Source organism: Podarcis filfolensis (assembly GCF_964270895.1).
Source record: "Podarcis filfolensis genome assembly, chromosome: 13".
NCBI lineage: Eukaryota > Metazoa > Chordata > Lepidosauria > Squamata > Lacertidae > Podarcis > Podarcis filfolensis.
The window spans coordinates 39,244,042-39,263,631 of NC_139615.1; the positions used below are offsets into that span (position 1 = coordinate 39,244,042).

General features: G+C 43.1%; 1 protein-coding gene across 2 annotated transcripts in view; it reads left to right on the forward strand.

Annotated features, from left to right (window-relative positions):
• The first annotated feature begins 500 nt into the window (after positions 1-500).
• Positions 501-19,590, forward strand: part of MYO1D (myosin ID) — a 178,907-nt gene continuing 159,817 nt past the window's right edge. Inside the window, exon 1 of one of the 2 annotated variants that reach the window (XR_014540993.1) lies at positions 501-772. Coding sequence is in view for 1 of the 2 variants with exons in the window: in XM_083582581.1 (XP_083438707.1) it covers positions 678-772 (95 nt within the window). In the remaining variant the exon portion in view is untranslated. The remainder of the gene's footprint in view (positions 773-19,590) is intronic. The other variant, XM_083582581.1, reaches the window with a different exon arrangement.

Consider the following 19,590-nt stretch of genomic DNA (forward strand, 5'->3'; position numbering starts at 1 on the left):
GTAAATATTTAAAGCAGATGAATAAATGAACAAATTACGTTAATTTGGATATGCAGAAAACATGAAAAATAAATTTTAGGAACTGCAGAAAGAGGGGAAAGGAAGTCAAGCTTTGAAATGTTCAAAAATGACTGTAAAATTATGGAAATGTATAAACCTGAAAATCATTTTTTTAAAAAGAAACCCATTGAAGCCACTCTCTGTGGGCTTAGCCTACCTCACAAGATGGTTGTGGAGATAAAAGAGGAAAAGGAAAGAAAAACCACGCACCTCGCCTGGAGCGCCTTGAGAGGAAAGGCGGGCTACAAGCGTTCTAAACTACCTACGTCGAGAGACGACGTTTGAACGTCACGTCGTACGCAAGCGAGCCGCCAGGTGGCCCTGCAAGTAAAGCTTTCATAGAGCGAGAGAGGGGAGGGGCGGCAGGCATCCAAGAGTGGGCGTGGCTTCTCCCCGCCCGCAGCCCCGCCCAGCTCGGGCGTGACGCGCGCGCCTCCAGTCCCGAGCGGCCTCTCAGGTGAAGGGGGCGTGGCCTCCTCGAGTCGACTCCCTCGGCCGGTCGGCTGCGCTTTTCTGCCCGGCTCCGGCGCGCGCGCCCGACCGTCCTCCTTCCCTTCGCCCGCCGTGTGGGCTTTGCCGCTCCGTCCGCCGGGTCCCTTCACACCCTTCGCAGCGCCATGGCCGAGCAGGAGAGCCTCGAGTTCGGCAAGGCGGACTTCGTGCTGCTCGACGCCGTCTCCATGCCCGAGTTCATGGCCAACCTTCGGCTGAGGTAAAAAGAAAGGAGTGGGGGGAGTGGGCGGGGCGTCGCGGGTCCCTCTCTCTCTCTCCCGGCGCCCCTCCCCATCGAATTTCCGAGGGAGGGGGCAGGAGCAGAGATCTCTCTGATTGGTGGGTTGAGACTGGGCAGGGGGGAAGCAGGCAGGTGCTAAGCGTCGCGGGTTTTGCGCGGGATTCGAACTCAGAGCTCTCGAGCGGTCCAGCAGCAGCGAGCGTTTCTCTCTCACGCGCGTACCTGGAGCTCTTTTTTTCCATCCTTGCGAGCCCTCGCTTGCCCGGAAAACCGCCCGGGCGTTGCTGCGGCTCCCCGGTGCGCGTGGGGTGGCTAAAGACCGAGAGCGAAAGAGTGGGCGTGTTGCCTCTGGGCCATATGGGGCGAGTTCGTGGGAAGAGGCAAGATTCCGACCGGATTATTTCCTGGTTGGTTGGCCACTCCGTTTTCCTGGTCGCTGCCTGAAGTGCACCTGGCTGCAAAAGTTTCCTTCTCTTGATAGGCTCTTTTAATCGTATCCTGATAATGATTTTGTGGTTTTTGTTTTTTTAAAATCCAGTCACTTAAATAGGAGTCCCGCAGCATCTTATTGCCAGTAGTGGCCCTAAGGAGGGTGTGAGCTTTCATAGAATCATACATCAATGGTTTTGTCAGGGGGATGAGTCGGAGACCATATTCTTTTGGGGGAAGGTAGCTGTGGACCACCTACCTGTGATGGGGTGTGTGGGGAGGTCTGAAGCAAAAAGTGGGTGGAAGAGCTTGTCTGTCTGCCTCTCTTCCCTTAATTTGTTCACCCATGCATTCATTCTCTCCCTTTCCACATTCATTCATTCTCTCTCACACCTGTTCACAGTACCCTTCTCTCACTTTTATTCTTCTATCCATTCATTACAGTGGTGCCTTGGGGTACATACGCTTCAGTTTACATACGCTTCAGGTTACAGACTCTGCTAACCCAGAAATATTAGCTCGGGTTAAGAACTTTGCTTCAGGATGAGAACAGAAATTGTGCTCTGGCGACGCAGCGGCACCAGGAGGCCCCGTTAGCTAAAGTGGTGCTTCAGGTTAAGAACGGACCCCTGGAACGAATTAAGTACTTAACCGGAGGTACCACTGTATTTAGGGCTTGGTAGACCACACTGAAAGTGGTGGAGGACTGTAGGTGACCCTTGAGCTGTAGGTTGCCCCCTTGTGCTTTGTACATGTGTGGTCCTGCTAGGTCAAATCAATGGTCTACCTAGGCTGACATCCTGCCTCATGCTCAATATCAATCCTCAACAGCAAAACCGAAGTAACCGCTTGAAATATCCCAAAGCCATTTCATTTTATTTATCTAAGTATTTTGACCTTTCCCTAACTTTCAGAGTAGATCCCCTCCCAAAGGAGAGCATAGAGAGATTTTTATCACCACTATTTCAACGTTCATCAGTAAGCACTGTGATTTGAATGGCATGTTTGTAGTGTGTCTTAATCATAGCATTGGTAAGGTGGTGTTAGTCAGGGATCCTGCCATCATCGCCATGCCCACATTCCTAACCCTATGAAATCCAGACCACAAAATGTTTCATAATCAGAGAACAGGGTAAACTGCAGAAAAGCTGCTGTTAGGTCAGGCATCCCCAACCTTCAGCCCTCCAGATATTTATGACTACAATTCCCATCACCCCTGACCACTAGTCCTGTTAGCTAGAGATCATGGGAGTTGTAAGCCAAAACAGCTGGAGGGCCGCAGGTTGGGAATGCCTGTCTTAGGTATCCCTCTGTCCCCATATTACCCAACCAGGATTGCATAGCAGCCTGTAAAAATAAAACAAAATACCAGCCATTGTTTTGGCAGCTCCAGCAAGTGAACAGAGAGGGAGAGACTGAGTATCTCTTTCTGATCTGTGTTGTTCACAGCAGTTGTGGCCAAAGTCTGAGAGTATTTTGCCATCCTGTCCAGAATCTTCATCCAGCGAAAATGGTAGCTGAATTGGGTTACCTGGCACATCTTGCTTTTCAGTAATGTAAAATATATGCTTAAAAACTGAACTATAATTGCTTCTTAGAAAAGGCAGAATTGAATACAATGGTTAATTGCTAATTCCCTCCAGGGCTGCCATGTGTTGCCAATGTGATCATGAAACACCTGCCCTGCGGCTATTTCATAATCACTATGCCCTGGCAAACAGCTCTTTCAAGGAACAGAATAATGGCTGAAATTCTTGAAGGCAGAACAGGGAAAATAATTTGAAAGGGGGCGGGGGAGAGAATAAGGTAAATTTTTCAGTCTTCTCTCCCCTCACCATCATTCAGAAAGTAGCATTTATGTTTATGATCTTGAGAGTGCTTGTTTGAACCCTTCCATTTACTTGAATGGAACCTATTTTCAAATAAGTATGCTTAGGCTTGCTAAGTGGAGTATCAAAACATTTTGCAAATATATATTCTCTTCCTTCATTGCAAATAAGTTGCATCTAGCTTTCTTGCAGTGAAACAGGCATCTCTTCTAGATGTTTAGCTCAGTTGCAGCAGCTGGTCAGTGCCTATTTTTGTTGGTTTCGTGGCAAAATGGTATTCCATTTCTCTGGGCGGGTGTGTGGTCTGTGGCTGTAGACATGTCACTATATTTAAACACATTTGGCACATATGAGCATTTCTGGGTTGGCGAAGTTTATATTTCATGAAAACAGACATACTGATCCTGGACATATCTTTATGGAACTTTGTTCAATTGGTTTCAGTTCAGTTTATTTTTAAGTAAATATGCTTAGGACGTTAGCATAAGCCCTAATTCATCCAGGGATAAATTGTGCAATTTGGTTTGAAAGACATAGCTGATGAACAGGATTTATGGTCTCCTACTGAAGCCTCTCTCCCCTTGTGCGATCTAACATTCTTTCACCTATACACTGGATTAGCTGTCCTCCTTGTCTTCCAAATCTCTCTTGAAAATCCACTACTTCCAGAAGTGTTTTCAGGATCACAAGAGTAGTGGGGCCTGTTCTTCCAGAAGCAAGAGAACTATCTAGAGTTGCCTAATGGAAGTTCCTTGAAAATCTGGGCTGTCAGTTCCTGGATGGGATAATGTTTGGAAGTCACCATAGAGCTAGGAGGAGCCATATAGGAACCTCTCGTTGCAGGGAAGCCTCAATTAACGGCTTTCCAGACTCTGCTTGAAGACCTTCAGCAAAGGAAAACCCCACACCAAGTCTTTAATTCCATTGTCAAAATTGATATTATCATTAAGAAGATTTTCCTAATGTTGAATCAAAATCTACCCTCCTGTAACTTAAACCCATTAGATCTAATCCTGCCCTCTGAAGCAGCATGGAGCAAGTCTTTGTTCTGTTCTTTAGTGACAGCTGTTTAGGTAATTGAAGTGTGTTGTCGTCTCCCACATCCTGCCCCCTTCTCATGGCCAGCATAAGCATCCCCACTTCTTTTAGTCCAGGATTGGGGAACTTGTAGTATTGCAGATGTTGCTGGATCCCATATCCCATCACCCCTGGCCATTGGTCATGCTGACTGAGGCTGATGGGAGTTGGAATTCAACGATATCTAGAGGGCCACAGGTTCCTCATTCATAGAAGCATAGAAGTGTAGAGTTGGAAGGGACCCTGAGGATCATCTATTTTTTTTTTAATAAATGTTTATTAGAGTTTTACAGAACATAAAAATCCAACACTACATATACCAACACAGAAAAAAAACCAAAAAACAAAAAAAATCACACATAATACAGAAAAAGAAAAAAGAAAAAAAAATCCACTTTTAACTTTCAAGATTTCGTATTCCTCTTTCCTGACCTCCTCACATCTCCCTTTTTTGTGTTCCTCTTTATTCCGTCAAATTCAGCAAATTCTAACCCTCTTTCAAATTTCATTTATAATTATAGGCTCCCACTTATTAAGTCTCTAGTTTCCCCTCTTTTTTAACTCCTTTTTTTTTCCTATCTCCTTTAACCATATCCCAAATGCCATGTTACCTTTACATCCCACATCATTTTAACATTCAAACAATTTACAATGTTTCTGTAGATAATCTTTGAACTTTTTCCAGTCCTCTTCCATCATTTCTTCTCCCAGGTCTCGGATTCTGCCGGTCATTTCTGCCATCTCCATATAGTCTAGGGACCCTGAGGATCATCTAGTCCAACCCCCTGCAATGCAGAAATATGCAGCTGTTCCATATGGGGATCGAACCTTCAACCTTGGCATTATCAGCACCACACTGTAACCAACTGTCATAGGACTTCTTGTAACCAACTGTCATAGGACAAGTCATAGGACTTGTTTTTTTTTCTTGCCTTCCTCTGAACCAATACCGGACTGTCTATTTCCTCCTTTAAGTGCAACAGCCCAGAACAGGGCACAGTACTCCTTATGAATTAAGATTTCTGCATAAAATTGAACCATTGCTTTTTGAGTTGAAGAGTATGACTCTTCTGCAGCCTAAAATTTCCCTAGCCTTGTTTGCAGCTGCCTCACACTGTTGACTCATTGGTATCTTGTGATTAGCTACAATCCTGAGATCATTTTCACATGTACTGCTGCCAAGTTGAGCATCTCCCATCCTATATCTGTTCACACACGCCCCTTCCCAGATGCAGAACTTTGTATCCCACTCAGTTCTTTGTCCTTGCCAAACTAGATAAGGATCCCTTCTGCTCCTTCATCTAAGTCATTAATGAAAATGTTGTTGAAGTATATGGGGCTCGGAGCAAAGCCCTGCTCCACTCTTGAGTACAGTTTTTCAGTTAGCTGTTAATCCAGCTGACAGCGTTATTGTCTAGCCTGCATTTAACCAATTTGCTAACCAAAATATGATTAAGGACTTGGTCAAATGATTTGATGAAATCTAGATAAATTACATCCACAGAATTCCCACAATTCACCAAGCTCTGCAATTAGAATAAAGACGAAACGGGAGTTGTCTGATTGAGTGTTCTTCAGTAGAAGCCAGCATAAGATTGTCCCAGCTTCTACTAATGACTACATTGTTATCAAGAATCTTGCAAATGGGCTCCTTTAAAATCTGTTCTAGGATATTACTGTGTCAAAGTCAGATTGGACCATGGTGCATCCAGTCCAACATTCTGCTTCCTGTAGTGGCCGGTCAGGTTCATCTGAGAAGCCCATAAGTAAGACATGGTCAATAGCCCTTTCCTGTCACTTTCTGGCAACTAGTATTTAGTGGCCTCTCAAACTAGAGGTCATGACTAGCAGCTATTGATAGACTGAATTTCTCTAATCTTTTAAAATCCATCTCAGCTAGTGACCTTCTATGATGGTGAGTTCCATAAATTATACACTCTGTGAAGTAATACTCCCCCCCCCCGCATCCTCTCACCTGAATTTCCTGCCGGTCAGCTTCATTGGATGACCTGAGTTCTGGTGATTTAAGAGAAGTGTGAGGAATTATATCCATTTCCCCCAAAACATGTGTTTAGAGTGCCATCTTGGAGCGCCTGGATTTCAACATTCTACTTAGCAACAAAAATTTTATCCCTAGCCCTATACAACTACATTCCCCCTCCACAATTTAGGGCATCCCAGTTTACTCTGCTCACCATCTCTTGATCCTATTCTATAATCAAGTGGTTTTCAAATCTGAAGTTCCCGGAGCAATGACAAGAGGAGCACAAAATTCCAGGGTGGAAGAAGCTCTTGAAGCAGGCAGTGTCTTCCTTTCCTCTGTCCAGGATCTGGGTGAATTGTATGCCCCTTGGCAGAAGCCCCTCATTTATTAGGGGCAACTGCTGGTTTATTTGTTATTTATTTATTACATTTATATACCACCATTCTCTGCCAAGGATCTCAAGGTGGTGCACATGCTTCTCCTCCCCATTTCACCCTCACAACAACCCTGTGAGGTAGGTTAGGCTAAGAGATGGTGACTGGTCCAAGGTCACCCAGTGAGCTTCATGGGTGTGTGAGGATTCGAACCCTGCCTTCAGTGCCTTCTCAGTGAAGAGAGCTGCTGCTTTATTTATTTTTTGAACATATATATTGGTTTTTCAATTAATTTACAGCCATCCTTTTCATACAATACATCCTTTACATACAACACATACAATAAACATTTGAGATCTCTCAACATTACACCATCGAACATGTATGCGTAAACAAAAAAAGGGGGGGAAAAACTATGTTACTTATCTACTCATTGTGTTTTTACATTGTTTGCACCGGACTTCCTTCCACCTCTTACTTGGGTCCATAGAATTCTATGTTGTATGCCTTCCCAGTTGTATCTAATCTTCTGTTTTCCATCTTTTCCACAGTTTCTACTAGTTATCTTTACAAGAGTTATTCTCGCCCAGTCAAGATTTTTAAATCAATGCAGTAATCTTTCAGATTTTTTTTAATTACTCCAATTGTTGTTAAATTTTTGGTACTCTTGGTCTCTTAATTGCCCTGTCAACTTGTCCATCTCTGCGAATTCCACCAGCTTCACTTGCCACTCCCTCTTCGTTGGAATTTGGTCTCGTTTCCAGTTTTGTGCTATCAATACTCTCGCTGCCGTGGTGGCGTACATGAATAATTTCTTCAAATCTTTGCGGATCTCATCCCCAATGATTCCTAAAAGGAAAGCTTCTGGCTTAGAGAGCTGCTGCTTTAGGCTTACATTTTGCTGAGAGTATTTTTAGGGATCTTATACTTTTCCCTAAGTGTTGAGCTTAGTATCCCAATCTATAGGCCCTTGCAAGATATTTACTCATCTTCATTAAGCACAACCAACCATTCTGGAAATCTTAAATTCTTTAAAGAAGTGCTTGTTTCTTTGGGTTTAAATTCCTACCTTAGGGCTGGTTCACACTTACACGTTTATCACAAAAGCTGCAATGTCAAGTGATGACTTGGAGTCACAAGTAGAATTCTCACATAACTTTTTCTCATCAGTCACAATTTGTCCATGGATGTCAATTTAAATGTTCAATACTATGACTGCAGCATTTGGGGAAATAGAAAATGGTAACCAGCAGCTGCCTTGAGTGGCTCTGCTGCTGCCACTGGTTCAATGGAAGCAAAATGTTTTTAAAACAACAGCTGAAAAGTTATTTTTTAAGAGCTTGTCACTCAGAGTTAATTTCTACCAGAATACTGATTCCCCACTGGCTTCTGGGACAATGTGTTTAAGAACTCTAAATATACCCTAGTAAAGCATATGTGCAATCAAATTAATACTAAAGCTAGAAACAAATATTTGGAACTGAATGTTTAAAATTTAAGATTTGGCTATAAATTGTGCTGCAATCACTTCTTTATAAAGGGCACAGAGCATGGGAGTCTGAAACTGCACACTCTAGTGCTTTTATTTTTCTCCATAACTTATTGTAGATGAATATAATATTTAGGAAGTAAATGCTACTTTCAATGACCAGCTATATTACTAGTGAGAAAATATATGCGGTGCTGATATTCTTTTAACTTGCCCTTGGAGTGGTAGATGTTAAGCTTTCTGAATGCTGCTTTGTGCTGGTGACGGGAGAGATTTCTGTAGCAGGAAGGGAATTCACATTATTATTATTATTGCCAATGAAAAACCAAACTCACCACAAGAATGTCCCTATATCCCCTTGTAATTCCAAACATATTACTCCTTTTGCAAAAGCATGAGCAAATAAGGCAGGGAGACTTCCTAAAATTGGCTTTCTGGTTAGACAAACAATTTGTGGACTATATGCTAGAAAAAGAAGAGTGTGAAAGCAGGTCTCATTTTACAGGGTAAACCAAACAGACTCGTTTGCGAGTGTGCTGTGCTTACTGTACTTTTGTCTCATAACTTCCTGTAAGAACGCTGGATAGGAATCTGACCGAAAGGAGGTGGTGTGGAGATCAGAAAGCCCTAGCTTAATTTAGCCACAAATCTTTTATAAACCCCTGTGAAAAAATAATGCCCGTTTCCTAGGCTAGTGTATATCCACTAAACCAATGGTTCCCAATTAGCTAAGTAAGATCAGACTCCCTGTTTTTCAAAAGCCAAGCCATGCACCCCCTACTTTTGAAAACTTTGATCTCTATGGTAGTTTTTATTATGTAAATGGTGCTGTGGACTCCCTGGGGTCCAGGGACCATGACATTAGACCACATGATTGTAACAATAGCTAGTAATGGTTCCTCTACACATCTTGACAGAAATAAAACCCTGCATTTTCCTATCAAAATGAACTTTCTGCATGGACTTGTCATGTATATCCACATTTGCATGTTGATCAGCTTAGAAAATGGCAGTTATAGAATTATGCTACATGTTGAGCATTGAAATCAGTAATCAGATGAATGAGCACAAACAATCTAAAGTTGTGTCTAGACAAAAATGTGCTGCTTCTGCGATAGGTTTTTCTGTGTTTGGGGCCACGATTCTCTGTCAGAATAGATGCAGAGTTTGGGAGTCCTGTCCAACCCTACTTTTTATAAGCAGGTTCCTGTTGTGTTCGGCAGTGTGATTTATCAGCCTCTGTTCCTTTAGAGACGAGGGGTCTTGCCACATTGACTTCTGCATTTTAAATCTTCGGCATTTACTATATCACTCTACGTGGGCCTTTTCTTGAAGGCAACATAGAAACTTCAGAAAATGCCAAATGCCACTGTGAGTTTCCTTATGCTGGTGCTAATCTTTAGAGGCTTTCAGAGGGCCTTTTGGGTAGTGGCGCCCATTCTGTGGAATGCCCTTCCATCAGATGTTAAGGAGATGAGTAATTATATAACATTTAGGAAACATCTGAAGGCAGCCCTGTGTAGGGAAGCTTTTAAAGTTTTTATGTTGTACTATGTTTTTATATGTGCTGGAAGCCGCCCAGAGTAGCTAGGGCAGCCCAGTCAAATGGGCAGGGTATACCTCTGCAACCAACTCCTCCTCTATTAACCCTTTGACAACTTTGGTCATCTAGTTGTATAGCAGCTCCCTGTGAGAATTGGCCAAGTAAAACACTGAAAAAGGGGAGCAGGCTAAGTTCTCTCTTGCACAAAAAGAAGAAAATGGTGTGTTTCCCCTCATATCTCGGATTCTACAAATTTTAGAACCTACACTTTTTTTAAAGAAATGAAAGCTTAGGTGGGGCGATCCCTCCCTTGCTCTGCTTGTCTGGTGCCATGAGGTAAGAACTGTTTCAGATAGAAAGAGGGCCTTTACATCAGCTCTCCAACCCCTCATATCTTCAGCACACTCGCCTTATTGGCTTTTAGAAAGTGTTTCAAGTGGTATGTTTTGTTTGGCCTCTCGCATGGTTGGCTAATATGAATCTCTTCCACATTTTCATATTGCGTTTTAATCTGCTTTCATAACTGTTATAGGCAGTGTTGAGCTTCAGTAAAGCATCTCTCTTCTCCACTCCTTCCCTTTCCCTCAAATTCGCTGGCCAAATCTTGACTCCAGTCAAGTAGGGGAGGTTAGACAATCAAATTATTCCTACAGTATCAGAAGCCTATAGTGCTCTGGCATCTATGAGGAGACAGCTCATATTGGGAATTACGTTGACATGACCATTGTGCTTGGGGGCAGAAAATTTACTTCTCTCCCTACCCCTCCAATGTTTCCCTGTTTATTATTACAGGTAGTGACCGTTTTAGGTGCTTCTGATATGTGCGCAAACTTCTCACGCATGCACCATGCCAAACCCGGAAGTGATCCGAAAACATTGCAAAAAGGGGTGAGGATGGAATTGGGTGTTTGCAGCCCGAACTCTTCTGTCATTCTCTTCTACCCCCTGCCCCCCATTTATTTCTCATCTTGGGGTGGGGGTTTGTGGTGCTGCAGAGGTGAATTGACACCTGTCATGTGTCTCCCCCCCACCTCTCCCTCAATTAATCCCAGGGTTTTAAAGAAGAGTAATAAATTGATGTGGGATTTCCCCCCCCCCCCCAGTTGATGACAGACTAAGACGCCTACAATAAACAGCAACCTTGTTTCCAGATAACTTAAGAAATGCCTAACAGGTATTTTAGAATCTATCTAACATGAATGCCTTGCATGTGAAACTATTTGACTCGAATTCATGTTAGGGATATATTACAAGGCATCCTTAGTAACTGTGCCTCATTGGATACCATAATGTTGAGTCATGGATGATTCTCTTCTAGGGGATTTTCTTCCTATCAGAAAGGTAGCATCATCCTTCACTGAGTTGCAGAGGCTTTTTGTGATTGTGACATCCTTGGCATGTAGCAGTATTTGATTGCTGTATGTGTGAAACTGTAGACCTGTATACATTCTCTGTTAATGTACTTCTGCATGCAACCCCTTTGCTCACATTGGTTCCACTATAAGCATGCACACTAATGCGTATACCCAGAACAAATTTAGTTGGTCTCTAAGGTGCTACTGGACATTTTTTTTTATTTATTCCGACTGCGTCAGACCAACACAGCTACCTACCTGAATCTATGAAATTCTTGTTATGCATGAATCAGAGTCCAAGCTTGTGGAGCTCTGAACAAAGTTAATGAAGCTGAGATGCAAAAGAAAGAGTTAATGGCACAGAGACTTCCATTCTGCTGGTATGCTGGGTTCACGCCCTTGCTTTGTTTGTCTAGTCTCCCTTGATAACCAATTAGGAGCTTCACACATTCAGGTTACCTTGGATCACTGCCTTGCAAACCTCTCAACAAGGGCACTGATATTCCCGAAACTAAGCCTTGCCTTAAATTTGTGTTGTTTAAACATGTAGGATCGCTATAACGGGCACCATAATTGGGCACATAGAATAAATGCATTGCTTTATTATTACTGTATAACTTGTTGGCCCCTATGACACTTCAGCTAAGGAGTTTTAAGATAGTAACACAATATAAAAAGAGCCCTGGTTGGGTCAGATCAAGGATTCATTCTGTTTCCAGCAGTTGTCGGCCGGATGACAATGAGAATCTTGTAAGAGGGCATTAAGACAGTAACCATCTCCCATCATAGTTTTACAGTTCTTATTTTTCTTTTCGTATAGCCCTGAAACTTAGAACATTGTTTCCTTTTTTACAGATTGGGCCCTGAAAGGGGACAAAGGAGGACTGGCCTAAAGCCACCCCTGCTAATTCATGGCTATTTAAAGTTGCTTTCAGCCTTGAAAAACAGACTACCAATTTCTTTACGTGTGCCCCTGGGGTGCCTGCTAATAGAGCCCCATATCCAAAGGGATTTGCTGCTCTTTCTTCCTCAAATCCCAAAGAGGCCCACTTACTCTCTTAGCGTATGGAATCAAGTCTGCAACTATACAAGGCAAAGCAGCTAGGTGTTTATTTATTTATTTATTTATTTATTTACTTACGGCTATTAGCCCATAAAATATGTACAACAGCTAGGTGTTGCTGTCTTCCAAGTTCTTCATACATATCTTGCTTACCTCCTGGCTTTTGCTACTCCTGAGTTAAAATACCCATGTCATCAAGGAATTCTGCATATATAGCTGCAGGAGGGAACTTTTTTAATGAAACCCAGCATGCAGAAAAATGATTTTCCTTCAGTTGGATTGTTGTGTGGAGGTTTCAGAAGTGGCCACATGAGCAGCTTATCTGAATGGTGACATGGCCAAATCTGAGATAGCTCTTTGCTTACATTTAAACCAGAGGTGAGAAACCTGTGACCTGTGGACTACAGCTCCCATAATGCCTGACCACAGGCCATTCTTACTTATGGAAGATGCAAGCCATTGGGAGGGGCGCAAGTTTCCCGTCCCTCATTTAAGTCATTCTGTTGAATGAACTGATGAGTTAAATAATGACTTTTAGTCTAAAATGCTATCCAGTCCCTGTTTCACTGCTACCATAACCTAGAGAGGAAAACAAAACAAGGATGGAATCTACACACATATAAAAAAACACTGTGAAAATGCTTGGTTAGAAAATGTTTTGAAAAAAAATATATTGAATTTGCCATAGCTCACCATCGCCATCTAGTGTCACATTTGTATATTGCACTTTACAACACATTAAAAGCGTTTTATTTACAGCTGTATAGCTGAGTCCAAGGTAAAGAAAAACATTTGTTGCTTAATAGTAGGACCTGTTCCTGGTTCCAAAGGATGCTTGTCATCCTTATTATCTAACTAATTAATCTGCTTCCTTGACTTCTAATGCTGCTGTTGAACCTTTTACCAGTGGCCTTTGTAAGAGCATGAGTAGTGAAGCATCTTGGGTTGGTTGCTACATAACCATAGCATGCAGTTGCTTGCCATGTCACTTTAGACAGATCCCTGTAATAAAGAGTAATAATTAACCTTTGGAGCAGTTAAACAACTTTGAATGGCAATAAATCCTTGTTACAAGTGCGTGCATCTTGGGGAAGGTGCTCCTTGGTGCTCATTCAATGTGAGCAGCAAGCTATGGCCCTTTGTTGTTCTTTAAAAGGTCCTGCTGTGGCTTGATAGTCCTAAGTATCTGTCTGAAAATTAAATTCCATCCAGGAAATGGCTTTTTAAATGTGTCTGGTTCCCATGAGGTGGGACAAACAGTTGCTACTGGAAGAAGGCTTAGAGGCAGAGTCCATTATTCACCCCACCCACGTATAGCACGAAGATAGTAGAATAAGCTGTTTTTGCATGCTGTGTGCCAATTGTCAGTGCTGGCAGTTGCTGCAGCAACCCCTTGTTTGGATTTTTGTAGCTTATTGCTTCCTCCTTTTTACTCCTGGATGTGTCCATTCTCTCTTTGTACAGTACATTTTCTCTAGGGCAGCCTAACTGGTGTTGCCTATGCTCTGATAACCCCTAGGTTAGATTACTGCAATACATTCTACATAGGGCTGCCTCTGAAGAAGGTTTGGAAACCTCAACTGGTGCAGAATTTGGTGGCTAGGTTGCTCACCAGGGCAAGACAGTTTGAGCATATTACACTGATCTGCAGTGGCCGTCAATTAGTTTGTGGACCTAATTCAGACTGCTGGTTCTGACCTATAAAACCTTAAATGACTCAAGATCGCAATACCTCAAGGACCGCCTCTCCATAAGAACCTACCCAGACCCTGTGATCATCCTCTGAGGTCCTTCTTTGTGTACCACCTCCATGAGGTCAGGAGGGTAGCAACACGAGAAGGGGCCTTTTCTGCAGTAGGTCCCCATTTGTGGAATTCTTTCCCTAGGGAGGTTCAGCTGGAAAAAGAGAGCCAGTGTGGTGTAGTGGTTAAGAGCGGTAGACTCGTAATCTGGTGAACCGGGTTTGATTCCCTGCTCCTCCACATTCAGCTGCTGGGTGACCTTGGGCTAGTCACACTTCTCTGAAGTCTCTCAGCCCCACTCACCTCACAGAGTGTTTGTTGTGGGGGAGGAAGGGAAAGGAGATTGTTAGCCGCTTTGAGACTCCTTCGGGTAGTGATAAAGCGGGATATCAAATCCAAACTCTTGCTTGCTCTGCAACTTTTACTAACGTTAGAGGGTATGCTTCTAGGTAGGAGGACATATTTCACCCAATCTACTGTGTGTTTTGGAAAGTGGTTTGTCTGTCCATTTGCTTGTTTGTCCTCTGTGGTTTGGACGCCTCTCAAGATTATCACTGCCAAATTCTGCATGAGGGTTCCTAAGTGGAGGGGGGGAGGCTTTGTTAATGTTTAGACACCAGCTGCCATTTGACTCAAAATGCTGGACCAAAATGTGACTTTGGCATAAGTTCATCTGATTTTTGGCATAATGGGTCCAAACTCATAAACTACACTATCCATTTATTTAAGAAACCAGAGTAGACATGATATCCAGTACCACACTACTGTGACACATTTGCAGTCACATCTTTTGATGTCTGTAAGCATTCTTCTGTTGTCTATTCATATGTAGGCAGGACAGGTGGTATAAATAGATTTTTAAAAGTACATCACATCTGGTTGGCTTTAGCTTCAACATTTGTCTTACATTTCGGTCATGAGCCTAAATGGACGATCAACACTGTCCTTACCATTAAACCAAACAAGCACAACTCTTGTTTATGCTGGCAAAGAGAACCACAGGCTAAATATGACTTGTTTCACTGGGCAGCATGAAACCTTGTTCTGCCACATCTGTTAAATAGGAAAACAGGTAGCTCCTGATAAATGATAGGCAAGATAAATATCTATTAAGCGAATTTGTATCTGTAGGGAACTGGTTTCTGATTCAGGTGTGTTCTCTGCAACTTATGTGCGAGAGAATAACTTTTGCTATGCAAACACTTAATTCAGCAATGTGCGAAATTTAGCTTTAGCTTGGCACACTTTCTCCTATTACAGGAGTAAATGGGCAGCAATGGGAAAGTAGGATCATGAGGGAGGTGTTTGTCAATGATGAAATTTTTGAATTGGTCACAATTGTGACTTTCAGAAATATGCAGATATCCCTGCAGTGCTCACTGAAGTTCAGCTGGGAGTTTAAAAAAAAAAATCTGGGTTGGTGCCCAAAAATCACTGAAATCGGTTGGCTAGAGAGCTCCAAGTTTGCAGCTATTTTTACTGCTTGCTGTTGGCTGCTTGTTTCCTCCAGAGAACTACAAAGACGATTTGTTCTTTTCAAGTCCTTCTTTATTATGATTATGAATTGTCCAGTGCCAACTGTGAAGGAGGAAATACCGAATAACCCACTGTAGCACTGCAAATGTGCTGTCTGGAACAAAGACTATCCAGCAAATATTTATTGCTGTTTCAGGCTTTGCTGCATGACGATGTGACCTTAATGTTGGTGTTTTCTAGATAAATAAATGTGATTTTTGTTGGTTCGTTAAATCACTTCTCTAGCAATAGAATGGAAAAACTCAATGCTTATCTAATATTTATTGCTGACATACCTCGTGGACCACCTCTCCCCATATTAACCGATCCAACCCACATCCGGCAATCATAATCTGAGGCCTTTCTTCATGTCCCTCCTCTATGAGAGGTCTAGAGGGTGGCAACATGAGAACGGGCCTTTTCTGTGATGACTCCCCATTTGTGGAATGCTTTCCTCAGGGAGGCTTACCTGGCATCTGCGTTGCATGTCTTCAGGCACCAAGCAAAACATTCCTCTTCTCTAGGCCTTTGGCTAAATAAACAATCTATGGCCTTTTAAACTATGTGTGGGGGTGTTTATTGTTTTGTTTGCTGTTATGTTATGTATTTTTGTGTTTTCATTCTGTAAACCATCCTGAGATCCTCAGATGAAGGGCGCTATATACATTTAATATAAAGAATAAGACTATAAGACTATTCTCTCAGTATTCTCATAGTGGAATAATCTCCTGAACTGCAGCTACCTGAAATCCAGGCTGTAGGGCCTGCAAGCTTAGATTCCAGGGAACTATGGTTCATGTAGGATTATGTAGACAGTGGAACTGATGAACCATGGAACTACCTACAGAACATTATTGGCATGGGTAGCTTATTGCAGACAGACATTGTGCCATTTCCATATACTGTGTAAGAATCTGATTATTACATCATTATTTCTGTTCTTCTTGCCATTCTATCATGTTGGCTGCAAGGGGCATGCTTGGCCTGTGTGTGGAGTATGAAGTAAAGAGCATTGCTATAGGGATCTGGATTTTTAAACTGTACCTGTTTAGACAAAATAAGACAGAATCCTTTATCATCAGTCTTAATTTATTGCAACCTGATTTTTAAAGGCAATAGCCTACTTCACTGCATGTATAAGACTGTGGTGATCTGCAACCAGTATTAAAATTGTTTGCATGTTCTTTTTAGACAGGGTCCCGGTAATCCCTGGTGCAAATTAAAGTCACTGGCTTGCAGCTTAAATAAAATATGTGCCCCTGCTTTTGAAAGTTGTGAGTGTTCACCATTTCATCAGATCCTGAAAATTACATCAAATGTTCTCCAGTTTAATACTCTTCTTAAAATCTTGAAGCCACTGCCTGAACACTGTAGCACAAGTAAACAAACACCAGTGACCAACAGTGTACAGAAAACCAATTTCTGGTCTGTATGTTTATATACCTGGGGCCTGAGGCACGAGAAAGTAACTTGGCTGAAAGGAAGTGCAAGGGGCGAGGGAGGGGTTGACATGCCCACTCTAAAAATGTCTGGTTTTACTACTACTCAAGTCTTTGGAATGTTTATGAATAAGTCTGTGAGTGAATGGGATTACAAGGCAGAAAGGACACCCTTTTAAGGCCTTTACAAGCTTTGCTTGAACTTCATAATCATATGTATAGTGTAGATGTTTAACACTGTTGTCTACTTAATAAACTAATACCTCTCCTTTTCCTTAGCACAGTTGACACTCCTGATACTGTCCTTGATTTCATTAACATTATTGGTCTATGATCTGCTTCGGTTGCTGTGGCCTGCACGGTTGGCAGGGAATGCAAATTATTGTGGGATTCTGTGCTTATTCGTGCTAAAAGGGTTTTTTTACAATGTGTGCTTGGAATTTGATTTTATCATTTCAGATCTTGGTTTCTCTTGACCACTTGGGCAATACAATGTCAACATCTCCCATTTTAAAAGTCTTTATTCTCCCAGCAAAGGTACTGCATCTAAACAGAAACTGGCAAACCCTGGACCAGATCCTGCTCTTTGGGAAGTTTCACTTCACTCCTGCTTTTGCATTTCCAGGAGGCAACTCCCATGGTGTCATCAGAGCTTGTCAGCAGTCCACCTTGAAAAATGAGGAGGAGCTTTGCCTTCCATCCATATCTCCTCTGCTTTGTGGCCACCTTAATACCAATTGCTTACTGGAGTCTGTAAACAGGAGTAGATTCCTCTACATAATGGTGCCAGCTTTCTTAGTTTGGGGTGATTGAGGAGAAGATTAGCTTTTGCTTGTAAGGTTTGGGACAGGCTGTTGTTTCTGTATTGGTTTCAGTGGCGTAGCGTGGGGGGTGCAGGGGGGCCGGCCGCACCGGGCGCAACATCTGGGGGGGGCGCGCTCGCACTCGCAGCTCTCTGCCCCTACCTGGCTCACTCACTCTCTCTCACTACAGTGCTGGCTGTGCGAATCCGATCCGAGCCGCCGGGTCGCCGCCCACTTTGGAGGGGGTGGGTGCCAGGCGTGCGGTGCGGAGAGAGAGCGAGGGACTATCTGGGGGAGGGACAGTGCAGCGGCCGCCCAGCGCAGCGCTGAGCGCGGGAGAGAACCACACCAGACCAGACCAGGCAGCAGCAAGAAGAAGCTGGCAGCGGCGGCAGGTTAGGGGTTAGGGGGCGCAAATTACTTGCCTTGCCCCGGGTTAGGGGGCGCAAATTACTTGCCTTGCCCCGGGTGCTGACAACCCACGCTACGCTGCTGATTGGTTTCAGAGCATTATGGTTGTGTTCACACAACTGCTAAAGGGTCTGGGGGTTGGGAACCTTAGGCTTTCAGGATGTTGTTGGACTAAAGTTTTCATCGTCCCTAACTGTTGGCCATGCTGGCTGGGGCTGATGGGAATTGGGAGCCCACAACAACACAGTCGCACCTTGGTTGCCGAATGCCTTGGAACTTGTATGTTTCAGCTCCCGAACAATCAAAAACTGGAAGTGAGTGTTCCGGTTTTCGAACAGTTTTGGGAAGCTGAATATCTGGCATGGCTTCTGCGGCTTCTGATTGGCTCCAGGACACTCCTGCCTTGGTTTTCGAATGGTTCCGGGACGGAACACATTCTGTTCGAGAATCAAGGTACGACTGTATCTAGAGAACCACACAGTGTTAGAAACTGGGATAGAAAAGCTAGGAGCCAAATGGCTTCTGGGACCTGGGTTGTGGGTGCCAAAACAGAATGTATAGTCGCCCCGGGGGGGTGGGGGGTGGCGGCAACACTTTTTATTTATTCTTTTGATAAGCATGAATTAATACGCAATTCACATAAGTGACACATGGTTAATATCACATTTTTAGCAGAAATTGTTAATACATGTTTAATTTGGTGTTTGCAATAAGAATACAGTGGTACCTTGGGTTACATATGCTTCAGGTCACATACACTTCAGGTTACAGACTCCGCTAACCCAGAAATAGTACCTTGGGTTAAGAACTTTGCTTCAGGATGAGAACAGAAATCGTGCAGCAGCGGGATCGGGAGGCCCCATTAGCTAAAGTGGTGCTTCAGGTTAAGAACAGTTTCAGGTTAAGAATGGACCTCCAGAACGAATTAAATACTTAACCCGAGGTACCACTGTATTGGTACCATACTTCAGTTTTCAAAACACTCTACGCTTTACTGTTAAACTCCTTAACATATTGTCTATCCTTAACATTTACTTTGAGGCTTCAAAGCACAATACATTTCAGTAATCCTTGAGTGTCAGCCAGGCGCAAAAAAGGGGCACCCAGACCACAAATGAAGAACTTTTAGGTGTGGAATGTGCCTGGCGCCCTGCTAATTTCGAACCCTGGGGCCACCGGTTTCCCATCCCTGCAAGAGAGGCTGCTTGCTGTGAGGCAACAAATGTCTGCTATTTCTGGCTATTGACTTTTAAGACCCACCTGTGGTGAAATGGAAGTACTACCACTCTCTTGCTACATAGGGGAGTTCTGTTTTAAGAACATATAGCTGCTGAAAATAGCATATGGCAAGCAATATTGCCAGGCAGCAGCTCTGTGAACACTGTGGCACTTGTATCTTCTGGATACTGACATCATGAAGCCAATTTGTAGCTAAATATATGAGATTGTTTTCCTTATGTCACAGGGGCCACCTGTACGCAAGTGCATTGCCTCAAATAGCCATGTGCCATCTTCATGAGGCAAATTTAGCTGCTTTCCCACTGTATATAGTTCAGAGTTGATTGCAAGTGTATTTATTTATGTAGCAATTCTCTTTATCGTCATCCTTAAGTCTCTTGAGTGCTGCCTGTGTATCTGCAAATTAGCCACTTTTGAGTCTGTTTGAAGGATTCTGGGTAATTCAGAAGCTTGAACTCTACGAATAGAAATTTTTAAGGAAAATAACTGCCTTGCCTGTTTTTTA